The sequence below is a fragment of the Equus asinus genome, chromosome 28, assembly GCF_041296235.1.
Source record: "Equus asinus isolate D_3611 breed Donkey chromosome 28, EquAss-T2T_v2, whole genome shotgun sequence".
NCBI classification, from domain to species: Eukaryota; Metazoa; Chordata; class Mammalia; order Perissodactyla; family Equidae; genus Equus; species Equus asinus.
Window position 1 is genome coordinate 49317314 of NC_091817.1, and position 22248 is coordinate 49339561.

General features: G+C 54.7%; 1 protein-coding gene across 1 annotated transcript in view; it reads right to left on the minus strand.

Annotated features, from left to right (window-relative positions):
- SLC7A5 (solute carrier family 7 member 5) overlaps nucleotides 1-13198 on the minus strand; it is a 35176-nt gene extending 21978 nt beyond the window's left edge. Inside the window, exons 1-2 of the mRNA XM_014827321.3 lie at nucleotides 12599-13198; nucleotides 1895-2020 (exon numbers count right to left, since the gene is read on the minus strand). Coding sequence (XP_014682807.3) covers nucleotides 1895-2020; nucleotides 12599-13196 — 724 coding nt within the window. The 5' untranslated portion in view covers nucleotides 13197-13198. The remainder of the gene's footprint in view (nucleotides 1-1894; nucleotides 2021-12598) is intronic.
- Nucleotides 13199-22248: the final 9050 nt, after the last annotated feature.

The window sequence follows — 22248 nt, forward strand, 5'->3', positions numbered from 1 at the left end:
TGCCTCGGGCTCACCCACAGGCGGTCCATCAAGGACTCCCTGGGTGACCTGACTCACGAGGGCTGAGAGTCACTGGTCAGACACATGCTTCCAGGATGAAGCCGAGCTCCTGCAGCCGTGACCTGGGCTACCTTCCGTAGAGACAGATCTGGGAATCAGGTGGGATTTTCCCTCAGCGATGACGACTGCAGCCAATGGATGCTGGGGTCCTACTAGGTGCCAGTCGCTGTGCTAAAGGCTTCACACATATTAACGTATTTAATAAAAGATGGTCTGCCTGAATTATCTGGATTCGCGCTTCCACTTTACCAGGTCAGTGTAGATAAGCACTGTGCGCTTCTCTCTTCCTGAGAAAGGGCTGGCGAGGGCTGGTACCATGGCAGCCCCTGCAGCCTCATGTGCACCCAATTCTCCTGGATTGTGAGCGTCTCCTGCACAGTCTCTTGTCTACGGATGCTGGGTTCCTGGAAAGTGCAGTGCCCCGTGTGGCCAGTAGAGGGGGAAGGACACAGGCGGGTCCAGAACTGCAAGGATGGGTTTCTGGGCATCATAGGCAGAAGCCCCAAGGACACATCAGGGATGTGGCCATTAGGGGTTTTCCACCAGCCCAATCCACTGCTGGCCGGCCCCAAAGTGTGCGAGGAAGCTGCACTACCACAAAATGACAGCCACTGCCTGAACGGGGCTTCGTGCTGTATCCAGGCCCTGTGCCTCACGGGATTTTGGACACAGCGATGCAGACCGGGCCCAAATCCTGGTTCTCCCCACAAGAGCTGCCTCCAGGACCAGCCAAATTAGCTGGCAAGGCCCCTGGGGTGCTAGGGGACACAGGTGCTGGCCTCTCATGAGCCCAGCTTTCTAACAGCACTGAGACAGAGAGTGAGGCCCGGGGTCCCACCTGGCCCTACACACGGGGCTGTGGGGGCTTGCTGTTCATCCTCATGGTGACCTTCTCTGCAGGGGCTCTCAGAACCTGCCTTGGACCAGCTGCTGCAGGATTGCTGATCTGCGAAAGCCACACAGACACCCACCCTGGGTCTGCTGTCCACCCCGTCCTGGAGAAACCAGTGCTTCCATTTGCCAAGAGACACCCAGGAGAATGTCCCCGACAGTATCTTCCATAGTAGCCAGAAACGGGGAGCGACTCCATCCCCATCCACAGAATATATCATAGCACATCCCCGAGGAATGCAGCCTGACACTAGGAGGACATACTGCCACTGAACACCAAGGCATGTGACCCACATGTGACAGGACCCAGCGGCAGATGACGATGGGAGAGCTCAGCATGGCGGATGCTGGCAGGGCAGGGAAGTCCATGGGCATAAGGACTCCACTGGGGGCTAGGGTGTTCGACAGTCTCCCCTGGGGGCAGCTACAATTCACCCATCAGCACCGATGACTCGTGCACGTTCCAGTGTACAACATCCACCTCAATAAACACAAAACTGGCCACAGCTCCTCTCCTTGTGCTCACGACGTGCCAGGCACAGCACTCAGCTCTCTCCACAAATCCCTGTGGCTCCATCCTCTGCCCAGCCCCCAACCCCACGTGTGGGTAGGAGGCGGGGCTCAGAGCAGACAGGGCAGATCCCTTCAAACAGCAGTGGGACCACTGTTGTTGGGGGATGTTCAGTCTAACTCAGTGTCGGCTTCTCCCGGGAGTGTGACCCAGCTAAGTGGAGTAAGCCCCTTCATGCTAGCGTGGGAGATCTGCAGGCTGGGGGCATTCAGAGATGGGGACCCCCATTTAGGGTGAGGGTACAGAGTGGGTGACATGCTGGATCATGGCAGATCTGAGGGCTGGGGGCATTGAGAGATGGGGACCCCCCCCCCCACCACGGCATAGCAAAGCCTCAAGGGACAGCTGTTGGGGCCCTGAGGCCACACTCACCTTTCCCCATCTGGATGAAGCCGAGGAGAATGATCAGGGCCAGGGCCAGGAGCTTGGCGGCCGCGAAGGCGTCCTGCACGCGGGTGGCGGCCTTCACGCTGTAGCAGTTCACAGCTGTGAGCAGCACTGTGGAGACAGGGCAGCGAAGTCAGTCCTGCTGGACAGGTGGTCAGCACAGGCTCAGGGGGAGCCCAGCCCCTTTGGTGGCTCCGATCCTCCAGGACTTGTTTCAATAAACTGGACAGTTCTCAGGCCCAAGGTCAAAGTTGAGAACCACATGTTCTTGACCCTCAAAAGAGGACAAAGCAAATCCGCCACTTGCAGGAGCACGGTGTCCGCCTCTCTGCACCCACTCAATGTGTGGGCATAACTTATCAAGTTCACACACAGGTTGTCAAACTTCTTAAAGGTGGGAAGCCCTTTCTTTAAAGAGAATCTTCTAGAATCCCACAGAGGAAACAGGGAGATGAGGTGTCCGTTAGCACAAATCCAGTAGATGAGCCAAGTGGTGGGACCACGGGGGCAATTCTGACACCTGAGACAGGGGCTGAGGTGAGCGCCACGGCTGGGGTCCACGAGCAGGGGTGCTCAGGTGGTCCTAGTTGGTAAGGAAAACATGCAAGCTGCACCCCACTGCTGCTTCACCAGCACACACTGAAAACTGAAAATTGCCCTGTGACAAAAGTCACAGGTGGCTTCCCTGGATGGGAGCGGAGGTGGCGGCACAGGGACTCGCTAAGCTAGGCCCAACAAACGCACCCCGACACAAGCAAGACTGGGCCTCCGGTGACACCTGAGCCCTGAGCCAAGGGGGCAGGAGCAGCCCACAAGTGTCCAGGATCTGATGAGCTGGCTGTGAATACGGCAACTCCGTAAATATACAATGAGATGAAATTATACTGAAACAAAGGTGGTGACCGCTCCACACAGACCCCTTTCCATGTCACTGCTTCTAACTCACGCATGCTCTCAGGCGCTCTGTGCTGCGGGATTGCTATGATGGGAACACTCCTGGAGGGCCAGCTTGCACGCGCTTGTCCCAGCTCCCGCTCACTGCTGGCACTGGTGCCTGAAGTCAGTCGCCCAGGGAGCATTCACACCAGGACATGAGCAAGGGTGCGGGTGGGGCCTTTTCTGGACGGCTGGTTGTGAAACATTAACCAGCACGCCTTGCCCTTGCGAAGTACCCCTGGCCACAAGGCCCTGCAAACACCCACTGCTTCTCTGGAGGGCTGCAACAAGGTAAGAAAATCTGGAAAGGTCTGCTCATCGCTTCTCTTTTCCAGACAGAACTAACCCAGGGCTGGCAGACCCCCAGTGGCTTCTCTCCCCAGCTAAACTAATGACATGTAATTTTACAATTTGAGGAATAGGCTCCAAAGAAATAAATGCCCACTGATTAACTGGATGAGATCCAGCAGATCAGGGAGAAGAAAAGCAGGAACTGTCTCCCATGTGCTCTGGAGAGGATTAAGGGCCTTGCTGCTCCCTGCCACCTGCTTATCTCTTTCAGAAATTAACTGACACCTTAATAGCTCCTCCTCTCCCTCATGGTCTCTTTACTGCTCCTGCTGATGCAATGGCTGACCAAGACAGTATGCCACACACTAAAAAAGCTCAGGTTGAAAACTGCTTTGAAAGCAGTTGCTTTCGGCTGCTGTTCCTACACTGAAATACTCAGAAGTTCCCCTGCACCAAGTGTGACAGAAAGGGCTGTGACATACGGACCCGGCGTGGCCCTCACTCAGAGGGCACTCTGGTTGAGCCCCCAGGCTGTGGTTCCACACCTGTCAGAGGTAGTAAAAGGAGCTCCCTCAGGGTGGCGGGGGTTTAAATGACCCCACGAGAATGTGGGACTCATGAAAAGTGTCCTTGTCATGGTACTGAAGCCACCGTGCGCAGCAGGAGCTGAGCCCGGGCTGGGAAAGGCTCAGAGGAGGGGGCCAACGTGCGCACAGGGCAAACAGCACCGCTGACCTTCGCTGTGTGGCTCTTGGGTGGGTGCACACTCAGTCCAGGCCCTCCAGACCAGTGGGGAGACAGCTGTCCATATTAAGCACGCCAGCACTGCCAATCCTGCCACAGAAGAGGAAACAAGCCCCTGCCCAAGGTGAGACAAGGTCTCTGTGGCTCTCCCCAATAGCACTGACAGTGCAAGGAGGCGGGGGTACTACGAGATTTCCTTTCCCTGGGTTCAACAATTGAGAAGCATGCATGTCTGGCCCCTCCTCCCAGAGGAGGCACAGCCTACGTAAGCAGCCTTCCGGCTGATGCAAGGCTGTGCCCTGTTGCATTGCTCCTCCATTCATGCCTCGAGGGAGGCGGGGCGGGGGAGGTGCGGAGGCGGCTTTTCTGGGCTGTGGCCTCAGGCAGGCAGGCTAGCCCTTCCTCCCCTCACCACGGGCAGCTTGCTGCCGTCAGGCTCCAGAAAAGAGTGGTGCCGCCGGCACGGAGCACAGCCAGCTCTGGCTGTCACCTCTGCTTGACTCACCCCATAAGGGGTCTCTCCACCCCACAGCAAGCAGCAGCACCTCTCCCCTTTCAAACGGGGGGCTCTGAGACTCCCCCAGGCCGTGGGCTGTCCTACTGTGGTGGTCACTGACACTGTACTCATCTCAGTTATCACTGGGGTGGACAGAGACCCAGGACACCTCCGTGCCACCCCAACGCCCCTCCATCAGAGCAAAGGGCCCACACCCTGCCCGGGCCAAGATCCAACCCGGCTGTTGCCGGCCAAAAAGTCTCGGGCCCTGCCCAGCAGGTGTCAAAGAGCCAATCTGGACAGAGGCTCTTTCCACACTAATACAGCTTATCTCACGACAGTAAAGATAACCAGCTCATGGACAGGCAAGGTGCTGGCCGGCCAGAGTTGGGAGGGGACTGGACCAGAGCACAGGACAAAGGGGACTTCATAGTATTTATTTCTATATAAAAAGAAGAACTGAAACTTATGGTGAAATTTCAGTGTTCCTTGATTTTGGTCGATGAGTAAACACATGCTGGGTTATTCTCCAGTGTTCCTTTTTTTGAAAATTTCAAAATGAAATGTATTCTTAAGTAAATAAATGAATTCATCTGGACCCAATGTCTTTTACCGGGAGGAGGGCCCGCGGCTGGGGCTGCATCTCAGCTGCCCTGCTGTCAGGCCCCACCACACTGACAAGGTGCCCTGCTTCTCTGAGCCTCCGTGTCCACACCTGCAGGGTTGGGGGTACACTGCTGCGTTTCTGCAGGGCCGTGAGGAGGTGCTAGGCATGCCGAGATGTAATGTTAGGGTTTGCTGCTGTCACGCCACCACTGTCCCTCCACGGAAGGGAGCTGCAGACAAACTTCCTGTACCGTAGGAGTGGGGCAGAGGATGGGGATGCTGCAGGGCACCGGCCTGGCAGGCTGGCTGAGTAGAGGCGGGTGTGCTGTCAGGAGGCCACCCTGGCTGGCACCAGCCCTCTCCAGGGCTCCCTGGGCCAGCAACCCCAGATAAGCATGGCTGTGCTGGAGATGGGCGACAGCTGGGGTTGGGAGATAAAGCCTGGTGCCCCCCAGAAAGGAGCTGGGATCTGGGCTGTGTGCAGATGGCCAGGAGCAGACTGGGCCTCGTGGCTCGTCCCACAGGTCAAGCTAGGGGCCTGTCCTTCTTCAGGTTTGTGTCTGTCCCCATCATTGTCTTGCTATAACACAGCCCACCTAGCTGGCTGGCAAGAGTGCCCCAGCTCAACCTCAGCAAATGAGCCAAGGTCTTGGGGCTGCACTGGAGGGCCCACCCAGCTCCTGAAAAGTCACTGTCCTTCTGCTAAGGGGCTCGAGCTCTCCTCCTTCCATGGGGGCTCCACCTGCACCCCCATCCTCATGTCCAGGTGCACCTCAATGGGGGTAAGTGCTGCCCAGTGAAGGAAGGGAGACCCCTTGGCCGGGTCTCCTGGGCTGCTCTTACCCCGTGGCCTCAGGGGACACCTGGTCACGCTGGCCATTAGCTCAACTCCAGCTCCCAGCCTTGGGTTCAGATTCCTATCTGCAGACACCAGGGCAGCACGTCCCCAGAGGACCACATGGACCGAGGACGGTGGCTGAGCACAAGTTCCCTGATCCGCAGCAGCTCCTCTCCTCCATCTGTCATTTCTCAGGTCCCCCTTGGGCAGCGCCTCTGGGACCCTCCTCGACCTTAAGTGTGGGGTGTCCGGGGCGGGGCTGCCACTGCTGGTGCTTGATGTTGGGGGGCTGTACCCACTAGTGTGACTCGGGACACCCGTCACTCTCTCTGCTTCCCCATCTGGGCCTGCCCCCCATGATGCTGACTTTACAGTGGCACAGGGGGTACTTGACAAGATGCTCTGATGGGAAGTGCCGTTCACAGTTGACACGTGTGTCCCCAGCCTCCTCCCAGCCTTGGCCTCCACCTCAGGGAGGGTGGTTATCTCCCCTCGCAGCCTGACCCAACTGGACGTCAGGCTCCTCCCTGGCGTGGCGCCAGCTATCTCCATCTCCAGGCCCTCTGTCGTCTCCTGATAATTCCTCACAGACCCAGGGCTGTCAGCTGCTGGGGTGCTGCCCCCAGACCTGACTTCTCAAGCCAACAACTTCACGCTATTTTCTGCCAGTTTTACAGCCTTGTGTTAGATGCAGTGCTGGCTCATTTGCCTGTCCCACTCACAAGGGAGGGCTTGAAGTGCAAGGGGAGGCTGTTTTCATTTAAAAACACCAAAAAAAAAAACCCTACAACAAACATAACACATCATACCCAAACATACCCAAACATAACAAACAAACAACAACAAAAATAACACATCAAAATCCATTTCCCTCCCCAACTCAGGGTAAAACCTTGATGAGATTTATCAGCCCAGGGACCAGGGCTCTGCTCCCTCAGATTTTGTGGATGCTGATAAAACTAGTGCGAGCGCGGCAACAAGAGCAATGCATGAGCCCCTGCTGTACACTCAGACTCGATCATCAGAGCTCTCAGTGCACTGGGGGATGGGGGTGGGGGCGTGGGGAGGCAGGCCACCTCTAAGCTCCACGCTCCCACCCTGACTCAAGGTCAAACACACCAGAGGAGGGTCTTGAGCAAGCCCACCAGAACCATCTGGAGCCGCAGCATCTGGGTACCAGCCGGCCTCAGTCATCAGAAAATCCGTCCAACGTCCCCATGTCCCCGATGAAGTGAGCCCTCAGGGGCTGTGGCGATGGACCCAGCCCCTCTCTGGCAAAGGCTCTGACTGACGGAAGGGCAGGGGTGCAGGGAGGGGAGGGTGTCACCTGGCTTAATGCACGGCCCCCATAGAGCCCAGACCAGGAACCTCGCTACCGAGTGCATCCTACTGAGAAGCCACTCATGGTTCCTCAGATGAGTGTCTTTAAAAACGAAAGTGCTTTTTGACACAGTTTTAGGGCCCTCCGTAAAAAGGACCCATCCTTGGGACAAAGACGGGCTGAGGCCAGGAGTGATGCTGCCTCCCACAGGTGGGGTCTGGCTGTCGGAAGTTGGCAGATGAGCTTGGGTCTACCCAGAGCTCAGCCAGCAGGCCCCCAAATGGGAGCGGGAGTGGCCGGCAGGCTGAATGGGTTCCAGGAGCTTGGCCAGCCTGGTCTCCCGGGTGCACCCAGGGCAGCAGCTGGCACTGGGCCAGAGAGCAGCGCCTGCTGACCACTGTGGCCGAGCCTAGCCCGTGACCTGGGCCCAGGCAGTCAACCAGCCTGCTGAGTTGGAGCCTGCCCCTACCTGCTGAACATCGTGGCTCTCACTGGGCATCTGGATTCTGAGCCCTGGCTGCAGGGGGGCAGGCTCCTAGGACAGCGGGCTCCAGTGACCATGAGCTTGCTCAGGCACCAGGAGCACTGGCTGGTGTAGCCCAGGTGGCCAAGAGAGCAGCCACCAACAGGGCTGACCACCGAAACCCATCCCCTACACACGGGTGCCCAGATGGTGGGTGCTCAGCCGACATGAGCTTGTTGGTCGGCACCCTCCTCCCTGGTCCCCTGAGTTCAGATGTCCTCTGGGCTCAGTGGGAGCCCTCTCCCCACATCAGCCCCACCCCAGGCACAGTCCTCCATGATCGCCTGCCCCCCCCCCCCCTCCAGCATCTCTTCATTTCTTGCCTTAACTCTCCCATCCGTCCTAATGACAGACAGGGTCTCACTCCAGGGTGGATCAGAGTCCCTGGGGCCTTGTAAAACAGATGGCTAGGCCCCACCCCAGAGCTTCTGATTTGCACGCCTGGGTGGGCCGAGAATCTTCATTTCTAACACATTTCCAGGAACGCTGATGCTGCAGGTCCAGGGACCCTACGTGGAGAACTGGAGGGTGACTTCAGGACCTACGATTCACCTTCACTGTGCTCAAAGAACGAAGGTGACACCCCAAACCATCCAAGCGGGCTGACCTCACGTCCAGAACGCGCTAGAACGTGGAGCGAGCTCAGGTCAACACCTGGCTCCACCCCCACCCACATCCCCATCTTTGGCCACTAACCAAGCACAGGTCCTCCCAATAGTCTGGAAAACTGAAGGAATGTGACGCAATTCCCGGGCCCGGGAGTTGTTGAGGTTGGACCCAAGGCTCCCCAGGAGCAAAGGGGACGGCTTGATTCCTGGGTACAGGGTCCGAGGCTGCTGCCCGCAGGAGAGGCGGCCGGCAAAGCTCAGGCCAAGCAGGGATGCTGGCCCTCAACCCCCGCCCCCCCCCCCCACCCGCCCCCCCCTCCCGGCTGGTTCACTGATCTCTGAGAAAGGGATTACCAACAGGCCCGCCTCACATTCTCCAAGGTTCCTGTGAGCAGCCCTGGAATACGCACTTCCATGTTTTTTCCATTTTTAACTATTTTAACGGGGCTGGGTTACGCCCGACCACACAGAGTTCACCCCGGCCTGAGCGTCTGGAACGGGGCTGACTCATTCATTTCCAAACACGTCAGGAAGAGGCAGATTTAGTCAGCTCTGAAGTCTGCCAACACACCAAGGCCCAGGTAAGCAGGAAACCCAGCAGATAGTGACTTCTCACCCTACTGGGCTCTTCCAAAGCCAGAGCCCTGGAGGAGGAGGAGGCTCCTGAAGGGCCCGGCCCCTGGAACAGCCAGGATAGACAGGAGGGAGGCCTCCCTGCTCTGAAATCGCCCCCAGTTCTGACATGCTATGTGACCTTGGGCAGGTTACGTAGCGTGTCTGAGCCTCTGTTTCCTCATCTGCTAAACAGGAATCCTGCTGCCTGCTCTGTGGGTGAATTAACATGCAAGCATGCTAGCCAGCTCCCCATCCAGGATTATTATTAATCTGACTGGGCACTGCAGAGTGTGAAGATCTGCTGAGGACAGATGAGGCTGTGTGTGCTGGGGATTCAGCGGTTAGAAATTTCCATGGCTAGCTAAATGCAGGGACACACTTGTACATTTGTGGCCTGAAAAACCCCACCCCCACCCCAAACCCTCTGTTCCTCTAGCAGTCACGCTAATAAAGAAGAAAAAAGAGAGAAAACCTGCAACCTCAGTACCTGAGTGGTGAGAGGATGGGTGTAGCATCCAACCCAACACTCTCGTTTGATAGTTGGGGTAAAGGGAGCTCAGAGAGGTTGTCCGACTTGAAAGTCACACAGCAGTCACCAGGGGAGTCGCATGAGGATGCCCAGGTCTCCTAAGTCCCTCTCCCATGCTCTGGCCACTCGACCTGGGTCTTGAACCCTAGCTGCCCATGAGAAACTCCACCCCAGCTCCCCCAACACCGTGCTTCTGCCTTGCTGGGTCTAGGGGGCCCTGAGCATCAGTCCTAACCAGCCAGCTGATTCCAAATTCAGCATCCTGTCGGGATCAAAGGAAGACCTGGTGGGGGGGGCCTCCTGTCAGGATATGGATGGGACTCCAACCATCAGAGCCAGGAAGCCGCTGGACCGGGCAGCTGTCCTGTTATGGGAATAGGATGGGGCAAATCCTGGCGGTCAGAACAGGTGCCCTCTGGGCCTCTCCCCTGCCAACAATGCAGATGAGGGCTGAGAAGGCCACACCAACTAGGGGCATGGAATCTCACAGCCCCCTTGGGCCCCAGTACCTGCTGCGAGTCACAGAAAGTGGGCACAGGGACTAGAGGCCAGCACGGGCATGAGACAGGGCCTGTGGCTGCTGGGCAGCTGGAACCAACAGCATGGCTGTCAGCCCACCTCGCCCTGGAAGCTCTTTTGCAAAGTGAAGATTTTAATAGAAAAAGCTTTCTTGTTCTTCTCTGTATAAGGAGTCTGGCTCTCCACAGTTAGGGGGGAAGTGCTTCCCAAGGATTCTGGGACGTAGACAAACCTTAGACCCACATGTGTCCTTACCCTGGCTGACCAGACAACTGGATGTGGTGACCACTGCCATCCAGACCCCTGGCAGCTGCTACTCTCACCACAGATGTGGCCATGTGTTCCCACATGCCTGATGACAAAAGGCGGTTCAGCCTGGAGGACAGCGCCACAGCCCTGGGCTCCCAGCCCACCTCTGCCTCAGTTTCCCTAGTCATAAATGGAGGATGACAACACTGATTTCAAAGGCTGGGGTGGAGAGTGTGTGAGAAGAGGGGTGAATGTGAGTGTGAGCCAGCTAGAAAACATCCCATCTGTTTCTGCCACGATGAGGACACCACTCGTGGGGCAGAGGTGGCTCCCAGACAGGGCCGGGGCCTCGGGGGGTCTGAGAACCCCATGACTACACGCAGTTCAGAGTGAACGCTCCTGATAACACGTTTCTGGGCAGACAGTCTGCACATTCATGGGATTATCAAAGGGGTCTGTGACCCAAGGAAAAAAGGGTCAGAAATGCCCGCCCGGATCTCCGGCCCTGCTGGGGGTCACGCGCTTCAGTGGAGTACCCCTGACAGGCCTCAGCCCCAGTCCCGTGACTCGGCGTGACTTGCTCAGCGGCCGGAGCGCTTTCATGTCTGGCTGGGAAAGTCGGATTTCAGAGCTAATTACAGGGCTGTCGTCTGCACTCGGCTCACAGCTCGAGATTCTGGGGGCACCAGCTCCTTGGAAACACCCAGAAGCCTTTGCCTCATGCACGAGGGGCCCAGCCCTGGCGGCTGGCAGGTGTCCAGACACCCGAACTGGGAACGAGTAGTACACAGGCCTTGCTGTGACAGCCTGGTTTGAGGCTCAGGGATACAGTGGTGGACACATCAGGGAGGGTCCCTCACCCCTGGGTTGGCGGGGTCACGGGCACTGATGGAGACGAGCCAGGCGGCTAGAAGATTGAGGGGGGTGCTGCCATGGTCTCCCTTCGCCTCCTTAGTCATCACCCCAACTGACCAACTGACCCTCAAGTCAGCTGGCCCAGGGTCACCCCACAGCCACCAAACCCACATCTTATCTGTGCCTTTTACCTACATGGAGCAGGTCTCCTGTCCTGACTCCCTGGGGAGGAGCTGAGGGCAGGGCCGGCAGGCTAACGCCCGTGCAGTGTGCATCTCGGCAGCTCAGACCCCATCCCTGAGACGGAAACATTGGCATCCACCTCTGGCTTGTCCCCTCCTTCTCTCCACACTCTCTCCTTCCTTCCTTTTGTGAAACCAGAAAAGAGCGAGTCCTAGGACAGCTCAAGATGCTAATTAAAGGGGAACACCAGACAGAGAGCAGTGTTGAGAATAAGTCACAGCCATCACGGGACTGGGGTCCCCATGTGCCACACTCATTCAATACCCCATGGCCTAAAGGCCTCACAAGAAGCCAGACAGGGCCATGAGAAACCCCCACTCCACAGGTGCCGACACTGAGGCTGGAAGTCCCAGTCAATTTCTCGAAACAGAACCTGGGTCTGTCCACTTGTTCAGTGCAGGCTCTTTACCCACGTGGAAAATACCTCAGGTCACGGGTCCCCAGAGGAATGACGGCTGAGGACGACCTCAGCCCCAACCCACGTGGATCTGTGGAGTAAGGGTCACAGTGGGGGACTACATCGCTCTAGGGGGGCCCTGGCAACCCCATTTATCTCCCACACGTGAGAAGGCAGAAAGTGCTCTCTAAACCCCACAAAGGGCCACCACACTGGAAGGGGACCCAGAGCCCCAGAGTCCCGTTCTCACCACCAGCAGACCACCCTGATGGAAACTAGACTACTAAAATTCCAACAAAACAAGCCAACACATCATCTTGCCTTTGGAGGGACTTCTCACTCAGCTCATGGCACCACCCCTGACACCCTCATCTCACAGCCACCAGAGCCGCAGGTTCGCCTGTCCTCAGCTGGCCACTGCTATGAATAGTCCTAGATTGGGACCAAAGCTTTTTGGGTCCCTCACATCACTGTGACATCGCTGAGACTCCCCAAAAAGGTAAATAAGGAGCCAGATTCACTACCTACGCATTATTTTATTTACCACACTTTTTGTATGAATGAGTCAGTCTCTGCTTGTTCGTCATCGACCAGTTCCGAGATCAGAAAGGAATAAAAATTTTTTTAACCACAATTTCTCTCCCAAGCTCAGAAAGGAAATTCTGTCACAAGTCCACGTGGTCTTGCATCAGGCAGGGGAGATTGCTCAGCTCCAACGAATCTGAACGGACTGGCTGGGTAGCGGAACGCCCCGCAGAGGCTCAGGGCAGGGACCCTGCTGTCTGTCTCCCTGCGGCACTCCCAACAGCATGTGTAACGAATGAATGAAACACACGTGGGTTCTGGGACCAGGGACCTTAGCCTAGAACTGCGGGGATGGCCCGGGGGATGCGGGGCGGGGTCGGGGGCTGGTACTCACGCACGCAGAGGGAGGCCACGAGCTTGACGGCGTCTTCGGGCACCGGGCAGGTGGGGAAGAGCGGCTTGAGCAGGTAGGTGGCGAAGACGAATGCTACTATATACTGAGAGGAGGGTCGGATGATAAGCAGCTCAACCCACAGCTTAAGGAAGGCGGGCAGCGAGCCGTAGACCTCCAGCATATACGCGTAGTCACCCCCGGACTTGGAAATGGTAGTGCCAAGTTCCGCGTAGCAGAGAGCCCCAACTATGGAGAAGATGCCGCACACGGCCCACACCACCAGAGCCAGGCCCGGCGAGCCCGCCTCCTTGAGCACGCCGGTGGGGGTCACGAAAATGCCCGAACCGATAATCGACCCTACGATTATCGCCACGCCGTTGACCAGGGTAATGCTCCTCTGGAGGGTCACGGCCTCTCCCCCCGCGCCGTCCGCCCGCCGGGCCTTCAGCATCCGCTCCCGCGCCTGCCGCTCTTCCTCCTGGGCCGCGGCGGGGGCCGCCATGCTGCCGCGCGGGCGGCCGGGACACGAGGCGCGTGCGGCCGACGGCGGAGAGCCGGCTCCGGCGGCGCAGCCTCCCCTCGACGCTGCCAGCGGCATGCGTGCCGCTTTTATAGGCCCGGCCCCGCCCCTTGCCGGGCTCCGCCCCGCCCCCGTGCCGGGCCCCGCCCCGCCCCCGTGCCAGGCCCCGCCCTCCTCGGAAGGGGCCTGCGGAGGACCCCGCTCCAAGTCTAGCTTGAGGATTCAATGGCAGGCTGCAGGGGACAAGGGCTCAGCCTTTATTCTTTTTTTGTTCTCCACAGATTGGCACCTGAGCCAACATCTGTTGCCAATCTTCTTCTTTTCTTCTTCTCCCAAAGCCCCCCAATGCATAGTATATTCTAGTTGTGGGTCCTTCTAGTTGTGCCATTTGGGACCACGCCTCAACATGGCCTGATGAGCCGAGCCGTGTCCGCGCTCAGGATGCGAACCCGTGAACCCTGGGCCACCGAAGCGGAGCGTGCAAACTTAACTACTCAGCCACGGGGCCAGCCCCTCAGCCTTTACTCTTGAAGAATGCCAGAGGCACCTCAGGTAAGAAGGGCAACGAGGTGACTAGCCATCAGAGGGCAGAAGAGGGGGTGCAGGGTGACCAGTCACCCCAGGCTTGGGTGCAAGAAAGAATCCGAAACACTTGCTGATTAAACTTAGGAACAAGGAAAGAACTTCAAATCCCTTTTCCCAGAGAGGTTTAGTCAAGGCAGGTCCTTTTGGGCTCTCCTCACCCCAGCCCCTCCCTCCACCCCTGTCAAACCCCATCCAACATGCCAGCCATTCATTTTCAATGTTAGAACCCACTAAAATCTCAGCAGCGGAGAGGTCACACAGCACAAGTGTTAACTTGCAGGATGTTGTCCAAATTGGTGGTTCGGGGGGAGGAAGAAACAGTCTGGTTCTTCTTGCCGTCCTTTCAGAGGGTGTTGCTTGGCAGGAGATGGGACTCCCAACAGCCGAGGAAACTCAACGGAGCCCTTATTTAGGCTCCAGGCACTGTGCCGATCCCCCATGGCCAAATTCTTATTAAATAGAGGAGGTGCTGTTATTATAGATTATAGAGCCATTGTATAGACGAGGAAGCTGAGGCTTAGCAGAGTAATGTAACTCGTCTGACCAGTAAGTGGGCTGGAACCCTGTCCTTCTGAGGACCCCTGAACCTCTAGTCACTTTTCTTCATTCTGCCACCCTTCTTGTGGTTTATTTCCATGTAGACTGTTTCTGTTTCTGTCATTCACAGCAGCCAAGACTTGACAATCTCAGGACAGATTTTGATTTCACATGGAAGGCGATCATTTGGCAAAGCTCTAAGGCAAGGTCCCAAGCACCTCCACCTGGATTCTGGCAGCTGACACATGCAGGTGTGTCCCCTGTGCCAGCCACGGCACCGTGCTCCAGGCACACGACAGTGAGTGCCTCCTCCAGCGACAGAGAGAGGACATCAATAATCGCACATGGAAGCATAAAATGACAACCGTGATAAGCCAAGGACACTCCGAGGGCGCAGAGAGCCGGTCAGAAGGAACCAGGCTGGTCCAATCTGACTTTCCCGGGGTGAGAATTAACAAGGGAGGTGGAGGTGCATGTAGAGTGTTTTCGCCTCCCTTGCGGGGCTCCTGGGAAGCTGCAGGGAGACCTTAATAGATAAAAGAGTGACAACATCCCAGGAGTGTGTTTGAGATCCCACGGGATCCCAAGATCCCACTGTTTCACCACCACCATGGATTGGTTTTCATACGGTAACATCCTCGGTTTCCTCCTGCAAATTTGCTTTGATAAATATGCATCTCAGACTTTCCTAATGAAGATTGAATGAAGTCCTAAAACTCCTTACCCAAAATCCAAGACTCTAGTCTTAGCAAAGAGCGCCATCTACTGGTGGATGGACAAAAGGAGCTTTTTGTTCTTGCACAGATCTCTATAAACCGCGGGGGGAGGGAGGAGTGGAGCTGGGCCAGGCAGAGAACGTGGAGGGGGGTTTCATGGCAGCAGTATAAACCGTGGGCTCAGGGGTCAGACTTCCTGAGTCCCAGCCTGAGCCCCACTGCATACCAGCAGCAGGCACGTGGGTGGCCCTGCACCTCTCTGCTCCTCAATTTCATGTGCTATAAAATGGGAACAATAGTGCCTATACACATAAACTGACACATACAAAGCTCTTAGGACAGTGTCTCTCACAAAAGAACAACTCAATAAATAGTAGCCACTAGCAGGAGTAATAGTGTCTATACGATGGCTGGAAAATTGATGAAAAATACACCTCAACAGTAACCGCAGCCATCTCCAGGTGCAGGGGGGTCTCTATACATCTTTTTTCCTTCTTTATGTTTCCCTGTTGTTTCTAAACTTTCTACAGTGACCATATACTCCCTCTCCATCGTTAATCTTTTTAAGAAGCCCCATTTCACAGATCCCCAAAGTTGAAAGAAAATTTAGCCGCGGAGCACGTGAGCAGCCTCTCGGTTCTGCCTCTCTTTCCGAACCGAACTGCACCTTCCACTCCTGACCCTGGTCTGCGTCTCTTCTTTGTGAAATAGGAGCCTCTGCAAGTCCCCCTCTGCTCACCTGGCTTGGTCTCTCATGCCCTTTGTAGGGAGGGACAAACTGTTTTTGGCCCTGGGAAAGAAAAGTTTGGTCCCCTTGCCCAGGGAGACTTGAATGGCCTTAAAAATCTTTCAACAGCAGCAGTGGCTTCAATGTCTCTTACAAATGTCCCAACCAAAAGTCATCACCAAGGTGTTTAACTTAAAGTGAGACTGTTGTTTCTATAGGTAAAAAAAACTCACCAAACACACACAGAGAGCGATTTTCTGCTTTGCAGACAGACCGTTTGCTCTGACAGACAGTGGGCTCAAATCCTACAGTGTTTGAAATGTTTTTCTCCTGCATTTGGTTGCCCTGGTCGGTGACAGTGCTGTTACAGCCTACCCAGAATCGCACTACCTTAGATGTGTGCGGAGCAGCTAGTGGCTGCCTTAAGAAGGAAGCTCTAGCAGTGTGGCCATGGGTCAGCCTGTGCCTCAGCTTCCGCATCTGTGCGATGGGGAAGTAATGGTGCTCGTCCGAGGTTTAAATGAGGTAAGGTGCATGTATCTCCCAGAGCGCCCAAATGGGGAGGTTGGCAGCTTGCCCTGTCCGACCAGGTTAAGTTGCATTATTTTATGTCTCATCTGCAGCAACCGCAGTGGGGCAGCAGGGAGGCTGAGCATCAGAATGGGAGGAAGTTGCACAATTCTCTGTCTGCCAATTGCAGTGAGGTCTTCTTTCTGCCCAAAGGTTGGGGTTTATTCACTCTGCAAAATGCAGGAGTGACGGCCTGAGTGTTTATCATCCTATTAGATCCTTGCCTGTCTTTTGAACTCATTCTTTTTCTCAGGAAGAAACGGACCCGCTGAATCCTTCATTGATGTGGGAGCTTCCCCCATCTTGTGGCTGCCTGCAGTGTTTGTTCTCAGGCTGAGGGGAGAAATGTTTGTGTTCTTTTCACATAGCAAGTGTCCTTTCTTCTTCTGATAATTTGTTTTTAAAAGCCACGCTTTTCTTGTGCTTGACCTTTAGTTTTTCCTGTCTGCGTGCTTGAAAAGGTGGGACTGCCCTTGGCCATATCCGAAATTCAGTTCTGTTTCTGAGCAGATGTGTGTGCATAGTGACCACCTGTTGAGTGTTTAGCCTGGGCCAGGACTTAAGAATATTTATGTCATTTAATTCCTGCAACAACCCTAGTTAGACCCTATTGGTGTTGCCTACTTGTGGCTGGAGAAATAAGGCAGTTCGGTAAGTTCAGTAAGTGGCTGAGCCCAGCTTCAGACCCAGGGCAGGCCTTAAATCGTAGCTGTGATGCTGCAGCCATACTGACCGTGGCTCCTACACAAGCGATCATGCCACCTGCCCTCCCGGACCAGGCTGACGAGCACGTGGATTCTTCTGGTTAAAAGAGAGCTTTATTTCAGCTGCTCTTGGCGGCTCCCTGCAGCTTCCTTGCCCTTCATTGGAATAATCCCCATTCTGTGGAGAAAAAGGACTCGTGACTTTCCTTCACAGAATATTTTCAGATTCATTAAAATCTCAGCAGGATCACCCAACTTTCTGAAGTTCCTATGGTGGAAATGGTAATAGTGTCCGTAACTCCAGGTCGAACCCACGTGGGAATTTCTGAGTGATGGTTAGAAGCAAAGTTAGAGACTACAGAGCTGGAGTTTTCACTTAGGGCTCAAGTAAGTTAAAAAAAAAAAAAAAGAAGAAGAATTTGCTTATGTTGCAGGCACTGGCCACTTTAGGGTGACACGTCGTTTCTCAGCTCTGTCCGTAAGCTTGGCCTTGCTGATGTGCTCAGAGAGGGTGCCCAGCTTGTTGGAGATTACACAGGAGGCAATAGTAGGAGACAGGGCTGGAGAGTTCTGGCCTGCCCCAGCACATAGATGGACAAATAGCAAGTGGGGTAAGCAAACAATAGACTATTACTCAGCCATACAAAGGAATGAAGCACTGACACATGCGACAACATGGAAGAACTGGGAAAACGTTATGCCCAGTGAAAGAAGCCAGACACATGGGATTGTATGGTTCCATTTATACGAAATGTCCAGAACAGGTAACTCCATGGACAGAAATACCTTAGTGGTTGCCAGGCCTGGGGGAGGAGGGTGGGGACTGCTGATAATGGGGACTGAGTGTATCTCAGGGGTGGTGAAATGTCTTGGAACTGGATAGCAGGGGTGGTTGCACAATATTGTGAATGTGCTAAATGCCACTAAATTGTCCACTTTAAAATGGTTAATGGTTAATGTTATGTTATGTGGAATTTTACCAAAAAGCGAAAAAGAGCTCAGCCTAGAGCCAGATGCCTTGGGTTCAAATCCTGCCTCTGTGCTGTGGATAATGGGCTCCAGGAGGACTCCACCCAGCTCTCAGAGCCTCAGTTTCCTCTTCAGGTGTCAACTCTGGCCCCCCGGGTAGGTAGGAGGGGCCGATGGTGAAGCCCCATCCCCACTGGAGCTTCGGCTAGTATCAGTGCACAACCAGAACGTGTCCTTCTGGCCAGCGGACAGGCTGGCTGGTGCTGGGCCTCCACTCTCTGACTTTCTTTCCCAGCAGGGGCTGGAATATGTGTCCAGGAAACGTGGAGAGAATGGTGATTCTAGCATCACACTCTCTGTGCTCCTGTGAGGTGCAGCGGTCCCTTGTCCTGGTGTGGTCCCTTGTCCGGGCTGGGTCTCAGTGGCAGGAATGTCTGTGTCAGGCAGCAATGAGCCCCTGGAAACTCATCTCTCTTGTCTGCTGCCATGCGCCTCCCCCCTCTCCGTGATCACTCGACATTACAGTGGACCCCAAGAGCACTCGCCTGGCATCCACCCCTCTCTGAGAACAGGCCAGCCCACCCTGTGGCCCTGGAGCCAGTTGGTGTTGACGGCCCTGCCAGTCTCTGGCCACAGATAACCGCCCCTGGACACTGACCACCTAAACCAATAGGATCCTCCAGCAGGGGTCTGGGTTTGGGACTCACGGGTCCTCTTGGGGAATCCCCAAAGGCCCGATTGACAAGCTGGAACTGGCTGGTGAACATTTTGGTCTGAGTCTGATTTTTTCACATGGAAAATATGCGGTCAGGGCTTCGGTTCTTGGCGTCTATCTGCATCTCCTTGTGTGGGCTCGTTTGGGAGGTGGCTTCTGCCCTATCCCATGGTTATGGGTTGAAGTGTGTCCCCAAAAACAATATGTAGAATCCTAACCCCCAGTACCTCCGGATATGACTTTATTTGGAAATGGGGCTGTTGCAGATGTGGCTAGTTAAGACGAGGTCATCCTGAAGTGAAGGGCCTCTAACCCAGTGTGACTGGTATCCTTATAAGAAACGGCCACGTGGGGTTGGCCCGGTGGTGCAGTGGTTAAGTGCGCGGGTTCCACTTCTCGGTGGCCCGACGCTCACCGGTTCGCATCCCGGGTGCGGACATGGCACCGCTTGGCACGCCATGCTGTGGTAGGCGTCACACATATAAAGTAGAGGAAGGTGGTCATGGATGTTAGCTCAGGGCCAGTCTTCCTCTGCAAAAAGAGGAGGACTGGCAGCAGTTAGCTCAGGGCTAGTCTTCCTCAAACAACAAAAAAAAGAAATGGCCACCTGAAGACAGGACACAGTGATCATGGGGGCAAGGACTGGAGAGATGCTGCCAAGGAATACCAAGCGTTCCCAGTGACACCAGAGGCTGGAGGAGGGAGGAAGGAGCCTCCGGTAGAGGTTTCAGAGAGAACGTGGACCTGACTTCCCATGTCAGATTCTAGAACTGTGGGAGAATAAACTTCTGCTTTTTAAAGGCCCCCACTTTGTGGTACTTTGTTTCAGCAGCCCCCAGACCAGTCCTGAGATATTTAAAAAAGTGTGGCAGTCTCTGCATTGGGCCCTCTCTCCGATGCCATTCATGTTAGTCTCTGCAAGGGGCAGGGAGCGCCCGCCCGACCCTCCCAAACAACGTTCCTGGCAGAGTGTTCCTTTCTCTGAACGCCTGCACGGCCCTGCATTGCCCAGCTCCGTAGAGAGGCTGGCCTTCCCTGCGGACGCCTCTGAGATGAGTGGGACACAAAGGCCACAGAAGCTGGGGAAAGCGTGTCCTTGAGGAATCAGCTTCTGGGTGAGGCTGCGACGTTGCCCTGCAGAGGAACGGAGGCCCTGCCGGGCAGCCTCCACAATGGGCCCTGCAGACATCGATGCAAGCGTGCAGGTCATCAGACCCAGGTCACCGCCCTCCTCCGACTGGCCACCTCGGGGCCTTTTCGAACCTTGTCTTTTCCTCAATCGTGGAGTGAAGGGAGTACGGGGAATGAGGTAGCTCAGAGTGGTCAGCCAGCTCCCAGTGGCCAGCTGGGGCCGGCAGGAAGGAAGTTGCAAGAGCTGGGTGAGGGAGCTCCGGCACGATCTGTCCTGTCCCCGTCGCCAATTCTACCCCGAGTGGACACCTACAGTGGCTGCCTCTGCTCCCCATGCCGTGTGGCTGGACAGCTTGGTTAGGAGAACCCAGACGGTCTCAGAACTTAAAGCAACTGAGACAAAGTCAGAGGTGCCGGGATGGGTGGTCTTCAGTCTTGCTCAGATCTCACCACCTGCTCCCCCTAAACCTCCATCCCAGCCTTTCAGGGCAGCAGAGGGCAACCCTGTCCTCCAGGGTTTGCCCCAAATGCCCTGGCTTTACCCCTGACACCCACTTTCTCTCGTGTCCCACAGCCGGTAGGACTGGAAGTCAACACGAAGTCTCTGGCCACCCACTCTCTCACCCCTGCTGTGGCCTGGTTTTGCCCGGGGTGGTTTGCCAGTCTGCCTGTGTCGTCTCACCTCAGGAACACGAGTGACGTGTGCACCTGCCCTGCAGCTCTCCCCCTGCCCTCCAAGCTAAGCCCTCACATTCACGTGGCGCCCAAGGCCCCCTGCATCTTGTCCCCTCTGATCAGATCTCTGTCCTCCTGTCCTGCCACTTTGCCCCTTGCTCACTTCATTCAGCCAGGCTGGTCTCTCAGCTGCTCTGGAATTTTCTAGAACCATCCTCAAGTATCTGCATGGCTCACCCCCTCACCTCCCACAAATCTTTGTTCAGATGTCAACTCCTCAGTGAGGCTACCCTGCTCCTGGCACCTGGCTCCTTGCCTCCACTTTGCTTTCTCTGAGCCTGGTCACCTCTAGAATATTCCACACTTTCTTTCTTTTTCTTTTTTTTTTGTATTTATTTATTTTTTATTGAGTTATTGATAGGTTACAATCTTGTGAAATTTCAGTTGTACATTAATGTTTGTCATTCGTGTTGTAGGTGCACCACTTCACCCTTTGTGCCCACCCCCCACCCCACCTTTCCCCTGGTATCCACTAAACTGTTCTTAGTCCACATTTTTAAATTCCTCCTATGAGTGGAGTCATACACAGATTATCCTTCTCTCGCTGGCTTATTTCACTTAACATAATTCCCTCAAGGTCCATCCATGTTATTGCAAATGGAATGATTTTGTTCCGTTTTGCAGCTGAGTAGTATTCCATTGTATATATGTACCACATCTTCTTTATCCATTCATCTGTCGATGGGCACTTAGGTTGCTTCCATGTCTTGGCTGTTGTAAATAATGCTGCAATGAACATTGCGGTACATAGGACTTTTGGGATTGCTGACTTCAAGCTCTTTGGATAAATACCCAGTAGTGGGATGGCTGGATCGTATGGTAGTTCTATTTTTAATTTTTTGAGGAACCTCCATACTGTTTTCCATAGTGGCTGCACCAGTTTGCATTCCCACCAGCAGTGTATGAGGGTTCCTTTTTCTCCACAACCTCTCCAACATTTGTTACCATTAGTTTTAGATATTTTTGTCATTCTAATGGGTGTAAGGTGATATCTTAGTGTAGTTTTGATTTGCATTTCCCTGATGCACAGCGATGATGAACATCTTTTCATGTGCCTATTGGCCATCCGTATATCTTCTTTGGAGAAATGTCTGTTCATGTCTCCAGCCCATTTTTTGATTGGGTTGTTTGATTTTTTGTTGTTGAGTTGTGAGAGTTCTTTATATATTATGGATATTAAGCCTTTGTCAGATATATGACTTGCAAATATTTTTTCCCAGTTAGTGGGTTGTTTTTTTGTTTCAATCCTGTTTTCATTTGCCTTGAAGAAGCTCTTTAGTCTGATGAAGTCCCATTTGTTTATTCTTTCTATTGTTTCCCTTCTCTGAGAAGACATGGTGTCCGAAAAGATCCTTTTAATACTGATGTCAAAGAGTTATTCCACACTTTCTTATTGCACCCACTGTCTGCACCATCTTCCCTGCTGATGAAGCCCCACCAGGGCAGGGCTCGGTCTGCCTTGGAGTTTCGTTCACTGATGGATCTCAATGTCTTGCACGATAACCGTTCATGCTGGTAGGAGGTGTTCCATAAATAGTTGTGGGGTGTTGAGTTGGAGTGCAGCTGTGTGCTTTGTGGTGAAGTAATAAAACAAATCAAGGATGAGGTGAGGTGGATATACATGAAAAGCCCACGTGGTACGCCTGTTGTTTGATGTCCACACCTTTCATTTGTGTTTATGTGTTCCGGGGCCTTGAACACCTGCAGGGTGGCCCCCTCTGAAGTTCCAGAATTCAGTAAA